At 37.6% G+C, this 13,708-nt stretch overlaps 1 protein-coding gene across 1 annotated transcript; it reads left to right on the top strand.

Annotated features, from left to right (window-relative positions):
* Positions 1-17: 17 nt before the first annotated feature.
* gosr1 (golgi SNAP receptor complex member 1) lies at positions 18-13,509 on the top strand. Its single transcript, XM_055028916.1, has 9 exons — positions 18-83; positions 651-762; positions 1,656-1,743; positions 1,867-1,974; positions 2,708-2,799; positions 6,916-6,990; positions 11,029-11,058; positions 12,611-12,693; positions 12,886-13,509. The coding sequence occupies exons 1-9, from the start codon at positions 50-52 to the stop codon at positions 13,008-13,010; spliced, it is 747 nt and encodes a 248-aa protein (XP_054884891.1). The 5' UTR covers positions 18-49; the 3' UTR covers positions 13,011-13,509.
* Positions 13,510-13,708: the final 199 nt, after the last annotated feature.

Genomic DNA, 13,708 nt, shown 5'->3' on the forward strand with positions numbered 1-13,708 from the left:
TACGTCCTCTCTGCTGACTTGAAGTTGGTGACGTCGCAGGAAAACAAAGATGGCAGGGATAGGAAGCAGCAACTACTGGGAAGGTAAGGAGCCTGCGGCTTTAACTAGTTTTAAATACATGTTTCACACAACAACATCTACTTTCATCCAGGTAATGTCAGGAGGCAGGGTGCGCGTTTTGGCGCGTCATAACCTGTGTTATTGAAACATGTACACGTCATACAACAATTAGTTAGCTCCCAACAAGCTAACGCACATCGCCATGTAACTGAAGCCAGTGTTGCTCCCTAAGCTGTTAAATCGGAGACGGTACTTTAAACGGCTTACCAACTTGACACGAAGGCACGTGTTGTTTGGTGTGTTTGTTTGAAAACAAAAGGACGACAAAAATCACACGTAGTTAGCCGGAAGAACGTTAGTGAGGCTCTTTCACTTTAGTGTGAAACAGAAACGGGCTATTATCAAACGGGGCAAATGTTCCCGCTTCACTGAATCAGAAAACAATAAAACCGTTTACAAGATAAAACAGTTACCTCAGTATAATCACATTGTGTGGATACCTACAGTTGATGACTGAACTGTTCTTTAACCATAGCTAATGTGTCAAGCTGTTTGTTTTTCTTAATGTTTTGCTGATTCTTGTGTTACAGATCTGCGAAAGCAGGCCAGGCAGCTGGAGAATGAACTTGACCTGAAGCTGGTCTCCTTCAGCAAACTGTGCACCAGCTACAGCAGCTCCAGGGATGGACGTCGAGGAGAGACGTAAGCACAGCCACAAGTCCACTTTCATTATGTTTTGTTACAATTCACAATTTATCATCCCAAGTTTCACAGTTGACTAACTGATAGAAAATAAAACCTTTCCAGGACAAACTACTGTTGACCTCTACGTGTCAGATCTTTTGTTTACTGATTTTAAAAGAAACTGACTGGTATATGAATGTTCAATGGTATATGAAAGTTCAATGGTATATGAAAGTTTGAGTTACTATAACTTAAAACTGATTTCTTTTAATTATTTTCAGCATTTTAATGGTAAAGAGTAGCTGCCATAGAGTTGTCATATAATGTCACAGTAAAAGCAAAATTAAATAAAGAAAATTAGCAAAGTTTTTTTGAAAATTTGTCTATATGCTCCTGTTGACAGTGTATGGTATTGATTTATAGAAATGTTAAGCAAGTTGTGTAATTGTTTTATGCAGTGGATGCAACATTAAATGAGACAATGAGTCTCAAGATATTTTTTTACCTACTTAAATAGAGGATTGTATACGTCAACTCTTAAGCACTGTGGTGGATATGTGATGATTTAGGCTTGTTTTCTAGATTTATGCATATAGAAATTCTTGGATGCCTTTTGACACAAATATGTAAACAATTCACTGAGATGTGCTGTGTATAAGTGTGATTTAACACAGTTTAAATGTGGTATTCTTTAAGTAAATGGTAAATTATTCTTTTAATTGACCTATTGACTCCTACTGACATGATGAGACTAATGATCACTCAATTATCCGTAACTCAATTCTTTGATATTATCAGTTTTGAATATTTTTGGTTTGTCATGGTATAATTATGCCTCGGAAATGTATATTGCAAATAAGATTGTTCTAAGTAGACTTTCTAACAGCTCTCAATGCCTTGTTTACTTAAAGTTCGGACACCACACCCCTGCTAAATAACTCAACCCAGGACAGGATGTTTGACACCATGTCTGTTGAGATTGAACAGCTACTGGCAAAAGTAAGTCTTCCCTCTTTAGTGATGGGACATTAAAAAAGAAGAGGCTCAATCTTGGATACAGTCTGCCTTATGTCAGAATTTCTTTGTTTTTCACTAGATTATCCCCTTTCTTGTCTTTTTCAGCTAACAGGAGTGAACGACAAGATGGCAGAGTACACCAACACCCCGGGAACAGCTTCTCTCAATGCTGCACTCATGCACACGCTCCAGAGACATAGGGATATTCTACAGGTTAACCAAATTCTTTGTTGTCATCTTTATGTTCAAGATTTCCATTGAATTCATTTTTCTTCTTCCAAAGCAATCCATCTACAAATAAATTAAACCTTCACTGCAAGTAGGAATATTGTTTAGGTGTTTTCTACAAGCATGTTACATATGAACTACTTATAAAACTAATAACATGATTCTATCCAAATTCAGACAGGATGCTACAATCTCAACAATATTCAGAGCCACGAGTGGAAGTCTTTGTAAGAGTTCACATTTGTTTATCATATACAGGCTCTAACTGAGATAGAAATCCTTATACATGTGCATATTTGAAGTAAGATGAGGTGAAGACAGTTGTAAAAAAAAAAAAAACGTTATGAAAAAACAAATCATTGCCTCAAACAAACAAGCAAAAGGATACATAAAGCAAAAACAGCTTTATGTAATGTCACTAGAGTTGAAAACATTCTTCACAAGTTTAAAGTTAAAGTCATATCTGAATATCAATGTAAAATTGAGGTGCCATCAGATTAATGAGAATGCAGATTGTAATTTCTAATATAAGGCATGTACTTAATAATGAAAGACTCTTTATTATCTGTAAATTCTCCAGCTTCTCTATCCTATCCTATCAGAAAACCTAACTTGAAATGAGGGATGAATAATTTTAGTTGGAATTAAAATATTCTGTGATGTTTTTATTTTTTTTTATTTTGACACAGATATTTTACTTTTACTTGTTTCTGTTCAGGACTACACTCACGAATTTCACAAAACCAAAGGCAACTTTCTGGCCATCCGGGAAAGGGAAGATCTTTTAGGATCTGTCAGGAAAGACATTGAGTGAGTACTCAATCCTCTGTTCATTCACCTACATTTAACTTGGGAGGTGCAAAATTATAATGGCAACTAGATCCAACTTGGATGCTGAGTACACTCAGTTTCGTACAAACAGAAGGAATGGACGAATGAGCAGTTTCACTCTCCGTTTATGTCTTATAGGTCAGAATATAACAAGATGCACATATGTTTATTTCATTTGCAAATCATTTTATTTTGAATACTGGTTGGTTTTTCAAATGATCATAGACCTTTATTTGTGTCCATTAGCATTCAGATATCACACTTAATATTTATCACACCTGAACATTATACCCACTGCTGCCTTGCAGCAACTGTGTGAAATATGCATGTTCTCCCTGTGCATGGATGGATTCTCTCTGGGTACTCCAGTTTCCTCTCTGACCAGAAAGATAACTCTCAGGTTAATTGGTGACACAAAATTGCCCTCGGGTAGCTGTAAGTAAACTTACAGTGTGCTAAGTTGTTAGTCCTATATGACTATGTTACCCAGTGATGGACTGGTGATCTGTCCATTGTGTGACTGCTTGAGATATGTGCCGACTCAATAATATAAAGATGGATTGCAAACACAAGGTTCAATGAAAAATAAATCACAGACATAGGTCCTTGCAAGTAATTTTACAGTTTTAAGAGAGCAAGTTACATTTGATTGTAGATAAATTACATATAGCTATTTTATTATTGATATTCAGATCCATCTGTCTCTCCTGTCCTGAGTGTCAGCAAGTGAACTCTTTTTCACAGAGCTCAGATGTTGTTCAGATTGTTTACTGGATAGGAAGATGAGCCAAGACTCCGACCTGACTCGCTCTTGGAAAATGTTTGGTATTGAAGCCTTTGAAGATTCATAGCATGCTTGGCTTTGCGTTGAGAAGGTGCACCTTTTCTTCAGATTGACTGATTTCTGAGTGAGTGTATTAAAACGAGCTGGAACCCCCTTCAGACCATGAATCTTACAGCCTCTTTTTGTAATAGTGTATTGATTTGTGAGATGCTGCAGTAAGCTTACAGTGAGCACTGCAGGTTTCCTAATTATCCCACTCCATCTAAGATGAAGACATCTGCGGACGCTTCATTCAGGCACACATCCACCATAAGCCATTAGGTCACTTTATTCCATATTTAAAGTAGTTTTAACATATGGACCTCCTCAGAAGAGCTTGTCTCACTTCTCCTTTTACTATTGAAAGTGTCATACTTTTTGTTTCTGGTGAGTTTGCCCTTGTAGCCAGATGAACTTTTCTGCATGATATTAAAAGAAAATAATAGATTTTCAGTAGGACTACAGACTGTTACAGAGTTCCTAAATTAAATGTTGAGGCAGTTAGCTCTCAAAATGCTTACATACGCCAAGACAAACATAGCAGCTAAAACATTCTTTTAAAAACATTTTGGGGCATTAGTTTTTCAGATAAATATGTTGTATTCTGTTTTTATCAAGCAATCAATTTTCCAACCGCTGGTTTAATGTGTTTATCTTTCGTTGCATTAATTACTCCAATAATAAATAAGAATTTCACTGAGCTGAAACAGAACGCTGCTGATCATATTCTCACTAAAACTTGGAAGAGAGAGCAGATCATCCCTGTTCTAAAGTCTTACATGACTCCCTGTAGCTCAGAGATAGACTATAAAACACTTCCGTAAGTTTATAAAGTGGTGATAAGCCTGTCACGGCTTAACACCACTATACATTAGCAACCTGTTGTATCAACCTTCCTGACCTCTCAGGTCTCCTGGGTCTGCTCTTCATCTCCAGAACCAGAATATAACATGGAGAAGCAGCATTCAGCTTCTGTTCACCACAAAGCTAGAGAAAACTGCAAAACTGATGAGCTCCTTTAAACACCTACAAATACCAAACATTCTTATGCAGTGGAGACGAATGAATCCAGAACTCATTCTTACCAACACACAAATTGTTCAGAGGAAGATGAGGGCTTGCTTTGGACTTTAATTTTCTTCTCTGGGATGTCTGATTTATCGGATTGTTTAAACCCGACTCAAGCAGCAAACAGAAGCCTGAGGAGACCGGAAGTGAAACTATAGATGCTATAAAAACCCATTTCGTTATGGCTGCCTTTGAATAAAAGCTACTGGAACAACATCATGAACTGCAGTGTTTTTCAACCTGTCACCATTTTCATCATGTTTATATTTTCTTTTTAATCACGTAGAGCTCTTTTTCTGAGGATATGCTGAAGAAGGAATTTCTTTGCATTGCCTTCATGTCATAACATTTTGAAATAATACAAATCCCTCTTTTTAAGTGCATCCCATTCTCGTCCCAAAGAATGATCTTCCTGAATATTAATATTAAGAATGTTTTTTGAGATGTAGAAAATGGGTGTTGAAAATTGAAACCCAGAAAGGCTGTATTTGCTACATTTCTCAGACATGTTCTCCAGCAGTGTTGTGTATTAAGATTATGACGTGTTGTAGGAAAGAAGCAAATGATGTTCTTCCAATCAGACTAGTCACTGTTAAACCTTTTGAGGCTGAAAGAGGAGAAATTATTTGTTTCTGAAGCATTGTGATGCTAATCAGATATTTATGTGAAGGTGGACTGATTGCTTGTTTATTGAGGAGAAAACACAGTTATAAGAAAACTGTCTTGCTATTTTATTGACGACCAGAGGAAATGTAAACAAATAATGTACATTTGGTTTTTCCTCAAATTAAAATTTTATTTGACAATTTTTTTAAAGTCTTTACAGAATCAACAATTGTATTCCTTTAAAGGGGGTCTCAGCATAAAAAGTTTGATAAATACTATTTTATGCATTATATTAATTATTTTTCTTGCTCGGGTTACTTTTGTAAGCTATACTGTGGTTAAATCTTTCTGTAAAACAAAATGGAAAATCTGCTGCATCTGAACTTTGCGTCATGTAGGGGGCAGTAAAGATCTTGGTGGTGATTTAGGTTTGCCCACAATGAAGGTTGTTTATGCTGCAGGAATACCAGCATGAATACTGATTAAAAGACGAATAAGGCACAGTGCAGTTCTCCCACGCAACTATGAACATATTCCTTTTGTGTTTCATGCATAGTATTTCCAAACCTACACTCACATTGTGCCGTTCATAATAGCTGCAGCGACTGTGTGCGCTGAGTGTAGCAGCAACATTTCCTGTGCTGCTCCTTTCACTCTAAATGTCAGCAGCGAAAATGACAGCTCGTCTGTGATTTACATTGGTGCCCTTTTAAAAAGCCTTGCTGGAGTGATGCAGCGGGCTGTCAGTACTGGCAGTTCCAACCCTACGAATACATCAGCCCTGCTGATGGGGGAGCCAGCTGGAGCCCAAGGCAACACTCCATGCACTACATGTCTGTTCTCTGCCCCTGGCTTTCAACACTGTGCTTGAGATGGAGAAAACTCATTTATTCTCGGTTTGCTTCCTGTAAGAAGGGTGGGGTAGGGTGGTAATGCTATATATGTGCGCCCAGTTCTCCCTCCATCCCTCTGTGCTCTTTATCTGGTTCTCGCCCAACAGGAAGGTGTGGCTGTGTTAAATGGACAGAAACCCAGGAGAGTGTGGCGTTTTCAGCTGTTCACATGCTGTTGACTGGAGCTACATCAAGCAGATGTGAATGAGAGCGATGAGTTTATGCATAGAGTTTGGTCTCGTAATAAAAGAGTCAGGAGCAGCTTCTTGTTTTGGCTTCTTTGTTAATTTGACAACTTATCCTGCTTTCAAGTTTTTATTCCATTTTGCCTAATTTCATTTGCCTGTTTAATTTTTTCTTGTATCAAAACTTTCAGTTGCTCTAGACTGTAACCCTTCTGCTCTATAGTTATGTTAGTGCCTCATGTCCGTGGATCAAATTACTTTCTGATGTATTCAGTCAGTTCACCACAAAAAATCAGAACAATTAGAAAAAGCTTCACTGGTAAATTTGGGTGATCTTTCCCTCTCTGGGTGATTTTCCTTTTAAAAGAACAGTGGTTTGTTGATATTTGTCAAATCCTGACTTTTAAATATTTTAAGCAATACTTGCACAAGTGTTGAATCGATAAATATTGTGACACACCACATTAAAAGACATGGTTTAATTAGATGATGTATTTATTTTTTCCTTTTGTCATTTCAGAACGTATAAGAGTGGTTCAGGAGTCAACAACAGAAGAACAGAGCTGTTTCTAAAGGAGCATGAGCATCTTAGAAAGTAAGTCCACAGCAGTTTACCTGGCTGATTACTCAAGGCAGCTCAAATTTAAATGTTTTTGTGGAGCTTTAGCAGTAGATAAAATGAACTATACAAACACACAGCCCTTTTCCCCTTCCAGTTGGACTTGTTGCTATTTGATAATGCCAAATAAACAATCAATAATTTCTTCAGAGATTTTCTTTTTGTTTTACACTTTCCCGAAACTTAGAAGGTTACGTACATTTTCTGAGTATTTTATAGAATCGCCTTTTCAACTGCATGACTTTTGTCCAACGTTCTGTGTGTCCATCCACAAACATCAGACAGGAGTTTTGGCCCAGTCGTCTTGACAGAACGGCAGTAACTGAGTCCGTTTTGTTTACACACGTATGCAAACGCACGCACGCAGTGCTGTGTCTGAAAACAAAGCCATCTGTTGAAAATAACACGTTTACTGCTGCAGTCAGCTTCTTCACTCCTTTTGTCTTCCTATGATTCACACACACATAAAATTCCCTTCTCACCCACCACTGGTGGAGAAATACCAGGGCCTCAGGGAGGAACTGGAGAGGGCCTGGAAGGTGAAGACCACAGTAGTGCCTGTGGTCATCGGGGCTATCGGGGCAGTAACCCCCAAACTGGAGCAATGGCTATATAAACTGTATATATATAAATAACTCATTTATAACTGGGACACAGAACCCGTCTCCTTCCTGAACAATACTGGTTGGATTTTCCCATTTTGTTTATATTTGCATATAATTGAATGACCAGATGGCATGGAAACTTTGGGCATCTGAAAATTGTTTCCAAGAATAAACCAGACTTATGACAGACCATGGTTCTCTTGATGTCTTGGATCATTTCTTTCAGTTTTTCCATTATATCTCTCAGTTTAAGTGTTGCCTAAAACTACATCCACATTCATTTAAACAAATGCTTCAGATTGTTTCATGTTTAGTATTGTAACACTTGCAATGTAATTATACAGAAGCAACACATCGCTTTTATGACAGAATCTTTCATTGATGATATCAGTTTTTCATTCACCTTGCATCCTGAAACTGTTAAGCTTCATTTCTTATGACGCAGAAGGTCAAATCATAATCGTCATCAAGTGTTTTCTTGCTGTTATTTGGCAGAGCATGTAGAACTGTCAACAGCGTGTGCTTTGTGAAATCTCTGTCTCTCTGCGTTTGAGAGGTGTGAGATGCGCCCTGTGTGGAAAGGAAAATGAAATATCAGCAGGACACACACCTCTGTGCACACAAGTTCAAACAGAAAGCAAATAAACCACCAATGGTTTTCTGATCAGACTTCTAGTCAATTGGAGTTTTTACAAAACAATGAAATTAAAGTCTGTTCTTTTTCAAAGTTTTTGTTTCCAGGTCTTAAAAACTAAAACTGAAGAAACATCCCACCAAAGTCTTAATTTTGTTAGACAGACTTGCTTTTGGTGCAAACATAATTTGGGAAAGAGTTTACTTGATTTAAATAAACACACTCCTCCAAATTTCTACAGCCTTAAACACCCTTAAGTACATCTGAAATATTGGGAAGCACACATCCTATATTATCTACACTTAAGAAGATTATTTAGCTTGATGTGTGGGAGTGATGAGGAATACTGAGTAAAAGATTTACTCGACTTTGTTTTTATAGCCACTGGATGGTAGTAAATCTGTATTTTTAATCAGAATTATTGATCTTAGTTACAAGTTTCTGTTTTTTAGACTCTCAAACCCAAGAACAAGATGGTAATATAAAAACTTAAAAGAAGGTCATTTGAAAATAGCAGTTCATCTCAGCAAAATATAATTCCATCAAATTTTGATTTATCTATTCCAGCAAAACAATTATAAAAGGGATGCATATTTAGAAATTGATTACACAAATTGATTTACAAAGTGTAAACAATGCCATATACTGCACACTATACTGTACTTTGCAAGCTTTTTTTTTTTGGTCTTATGTTGTAATTTAAAACAAGAACATTTAGTAAAATGAAAAATGTAGTAATTGAACTAAATAGCAAAAAAATGAAACATAAAAAATTATTGGAATGTATCAATATGAACCTGCATGCTTAAAGACTACCATGCTGGGTTCGCTTATTTTGGACTCGAGCTGTTTGGGTTGTTTCCTGTCATGGTTGAAATAATTGGCAACATTTTCTGTATAATTCAAATTGACATCTAAAACCTAAAAGTGAACATTGTGGTTTAATTAGCAGTCTCAAAAAACATGAACTATATTTTAACACGAAGCCTATTTTGTGCTAAACACTCCCTTTTCACAAGGAAGGCACTTAGTCTTTCTTGTTAACCCATCAGACACATCAAGATATTGATCGTGAAATTATACATTTAAGCCACCACCCATAATGTATGGGAAGGATGGAAGGGAGATTGAAGAAGAGGGTAAAATTACACATGATTGGTTTAGGGCTGTAAACATTCAACAGGGACTGAAGGAAAACAATCTGAGCTGATGTCTAAAGACTTTCTCAAGGCACAGCCTTGATGAGTTCAAATGTTTTGGTCTAAAGTTACGTATTGTGGATGTAATTGGATCAGAAACCCTCTGTTACCTTCAGGAATTTACATCCAATCTGCTCTTTAGGATAGCAGATGTAAATTTTATCCACTAGAGGTGTTTAAAACACCACAGATCCTATATTCATTAATTTTACCATGACTGTCGGGGACTAAACATTGAAGGTGTAAAAATCTTCTCCATCTGGGTTTTTCTTGATCCTGTTACATCTTCTGTCCTGGGCTCCAGCCCGACCGGTCTTGTCTCATTACATTTGACCTTTATGGACTTCAGACATTTATTGTGATTCTGTGTCTAAAGAAGCCAGACGGTGTAAATATGGGTGGTGATGATAATTATAAAATTATGGAAAAAAGCCTGTCAGTGAAGTGCGTCACATCACAATCCCAACACTGATTTCACTTCCAAACAGACTTTGCACAGCGTTGGCTGGAGTCAGTGCTCCACATGCATTGACATAAAACCAACACATTTCAGTTTTGAAAAAGGATGTAAACGCTCTAAAAGGCATCCTATGTTAATGCACTAAAAGCAAACTGTCCATTATGATCAGCTGAGTTGCATTTCCCAGTAAGATATTGTAAAAATGTTCATAATAATTGGTTTGTTATTAGCTGAAAGTTATTTTCTAATTGGTTCAAGTAAGTTTGAGATGTTCTGGTTGCCAATCTGTAAAATCCTGTTTCCATTGTTTCTTCTGTCCTGTTGGAGGGTTTTGGGCCTGTGTGTACACAATCACAGGCGGGCTTAAACCCAACCGCTCGACATAGCGTGGATGACAAATGTGCCACATAAGCATTTCTCGTTCTTGTTCCAAGCAGTGACATTTTTCTGTCTCGCAGTCACTGAACTGTGTTGGTTTCAGAACTCAAAAAAATAAATAAATAAAGAAAATGAAAATCTCTGACCATAATGGTTCTTGAAAAGAAAAAAAATCTTTCCATGAGTTTGTTGCTTGTGTGCAGAAAAAGATGGGAAAGCATGTGGTTGTCCTGGGTTCATTCATCATGCTGGGAAAGGCAATTAGCTTGAAACTAATGAGCAGTTTAATGACTGCAGCAAAACAGTCACAACTAGTGAGGTAAAAACGGATGGAGCCCACTTACAGCTAAAACCACAGAAATTCCCATTTGAATGAGCACAACGGCAAAAGAGATGGTTAAGGAGACAAAACATAAGTATTTTCATCCATTTCATAAGCCATCGGGAAAACATAATCAATTTTGGGTCATCTGATTTGTCGACTGCTTTCATTTTCTCCTCATCTTCACTCAGATCTGTTTTACAAAGGAAGCAGTGAGACACTGTAATCATGTCATGGGCGCCCAATAACATCTGTGTTTATATCACAAACTGGTAAAAATCCAGTAATAATGACGTTATCTTCAAAGTTTCTGACCACAAACACAAAGCTATTTGTATGGCCAATTTACATTTTTTTACTTTAGAAAAATGATATCTAATCAGTGTCGTTCTCTCTGCTCTGCCTCCAAACTGCAGCTCAGACCGGCTGATGGATGACACAATAAGGTAAACCTCAGCATCTGTCTTATGTGTGAATTTGTATTTTGCTTTAAAAACCTCTCCCATCTTCCATGAGCTTTGACTAATATTGCACAGTTAATATATTTTGCTGCTAGGGTTAGGCTGATTTTTTTGCAAAAAGTCTTGATAGTGTATCCTTATTCTGAGTCACTATTCTCATGAGGTGGTTTACACACAGATCAGGGCTGATCGAGGTTGCTGGAGTCAGCAAAGCGTTTCCTCCTGACTTAGGGGAACATGATCCCTAAAACACACCTCTAGGCCAACGCTGCGGACCGTACCTTCAGCAGTCTGCAGTCACAGGAGGGGCCGGGACCTCGCCCACCCGTACTCCTACTCATATCTCCTTCTGCACGCTGAAAATTTATGCTGACTGTGTTTTTTTTATGTCACTCGGTTACAACAAATATTTCAGGTAAACAACTGCAGTGATGTCATTGGGCTTATCTTCTATGAATCTGTCTTCCTGCGGTGGGAGAGGTAGATTTTTATCCTGAAAATACTGAAATATTTAGCCATGTCCAAAGTAATTAATAATAGCTGATAAATATAATTGTAATATTTATCAAGGCTGGTCCACCAAACTCTAATGCATTAGTTAAGGATTCAAAGACTGGCTCAGTGTCTTCTATTGATTGGTGTGTCTATCAGATGCCAAAGACTCTGGCTGAAACTTTTCCTCAGTTGCACTTTCGTCCTTTGAAACTTGCTGAAGTCCAGATTTGAGAGCAAGAGGGGCCCAAAATAGCAGTGGAACTCCAAAGTTTGGAGATTCATTAAGAAATCAGAGAATTAATGCTTGATCGGGCTTCACCATTGACCGGTGTGGTGGAAACTAAAAGATCTGCTGTCTCCTTTCTATGCGTGGTGTGTGGACAAGACATAGTTGTATGTTATTTTCCATGCAAAGGTTGTGTTTTAAGAAAAAAAAACAAAACTTGATGGGAGAATGTGCGTTCCCTCACGCATTCTCTGACCTATACATACGCTCATTTTGTTGATGACCATTAAATAACGTTGATCGGCTGAATCATTTAAATATACCTCAATATTCATGAAGTACTTTACTTTGACCAATTGTGGTTGAAAGGGAAAATTGCTTTTTGGTGTTAATTGTTTTAGAAATCTGGATTTGTTTTTTGGTGTACGCCAATGTACACTTCCACTATCTCTTCTACGATAGAAGAAGTTTTATAAATGAGACTTCTGATCCTTTTCAAATGATCATTTATGTCCATTCAAGCTGGAAGAGGGAGCAGCATTTTCAGAACAGAAAAGCTAAAGGAGAAGTGCATGAAGGGTTTTGATATTATGCAAATATTAGTATCTATATTTCTTAAAAGAACCTCAGAATCATGTAAGATGTGCTTTGGTAGGTCAAAGATTTCCTTGTATCAAGGATAATACATTTTCTTTTACATCTCTAAAGGCAAAAATTCACACTGGAATTCAATTTTGTGTTGTTTGCAGTAAAATGGCACTTTATTAAAATGTTGCAGTATTGCCTCTTGCTCATTTATCTTGTCTCTTTCTTCAGCATTGCAATGGCGACCAAGGAGAACATGACCTCACAGAGGGGCATGCTGAAATCCATACACAGCAGGGTGAACACTCTGGCCAGTATCCTTTACACTCCACACGGGTCTCCCTGTGTGTGCAGGAACACAAAGTTGCTGCTGCTATTTAACAACCTGTTTTTTTGTTTGTCGTTTTAACAGAAAAGTAGACTTGATCAAATGTATTGAGCGACATTATGCACTGGTAGTACAGTGGGTTTTCATTTGATATTTTCTTTGACATTTTGACTCTCAGATCGTTTCCCAACTATCAACAGTCTCATCCAGCGAATCAATCTGCGAAAGAGAAGGGACTCCCTCATCCTCGGCACTGTGATCGGCGTCTGCACCATTCTCCTCCTGCTCTATGCTTCCCATTAACCTCCCCGGTCAGATGATTTCTAACAAGGCAGGACTCCTCTGCTCTTTGTAGCATATGAATCCTCACCTCTTCCCCAGAGAAGAGGTGAGGATTCGAAGGACTGGGCGTGTCCTTCAATCACGCCTAGTGATCGAAGGACCACGGAGGATCCAGAGCAGAGAGACATTTCGCTGGTCCTGTTCTAGGACAGGACCAAATTTGGCCAACAAGTTCCCACTGAGCCAGCATTTAACAACGAGACCGATTTAGGGCTGGTAGTCGCTTCTTCTTCTTCTTTTACCCACAAGGAAATGGAGACCAAAAGTACAAGTGAGACCAGTTAATTTTTGTTTGTGGACAAGCTTTGTGCTTTTTTTTCTAATAAGATCAGAGACTGAAGCTGTCTTGTAAGGAGGTTGAAGGATTTCTTTTTTTTCTTTTTCTGTTATTTTTAATAATTTTGGGGAGTCATAATTCATTGTAAACTGTAAAATGTGAATTAATAAATTATTCATATCAGTATGTGTTTTAAAAACTGTGGAGTGAGTTAATTGTTATTTTGTTGTTTTAAGATGAGCCGTTTCTGACAAAGGTTTAGTACCAGTAGGTACAAACACATTCAATACTGTTCATTATGACTCAACCTGGTCGTAATGAAAGCCTGTTGGTTCACACAAAGATAAAAGTATAAAAACAATTAAGAATGTCATACTATAGA

The sequence above is a fragment of the Poeciliopsis prolifica genome, unplaced genomic scaffold (genome assembly GCF_027474105.1).
Source record: "Poeciliopsis prolifica strain line A6 unplaced genomic scaffold, Auburn_PproV2 SCAFFOLD004, whole genome shotgun sequence".
In the NCBI taxonomy this organism is placed as follows: domain Eukaryota; kingdom Metazoa; phylum Chordata; class Actinopteri; order Cyprinodontiformes; family Poeciliidae; genus Poeciliopsis; species Poeciliopsis prolifica.

Excerpts from the sequence above, each read along its gene's own strand:
- gosr1 (XM_055028916.1), top strand. The coding sequence starts at position 50 with ATGGCAGGGATAGGAAGCAGCAACTACTGGGAAG. Across the intron at positions 84-650 it reads AAGCAGCAACTACTGGGAAG|ATCTGCGAAAGCAGGCCAGG; the intron begins GTAAGGAGCCTG and ends CTTGTGTTACAG. Across the intron at positions 11,059-12,610 it reads CTGATGGATGACACAATAAG|CATTGCAATGGCGACCAAGG; the intron begins GTAAACCTCAGC and ends CTCTTTCTTCAG.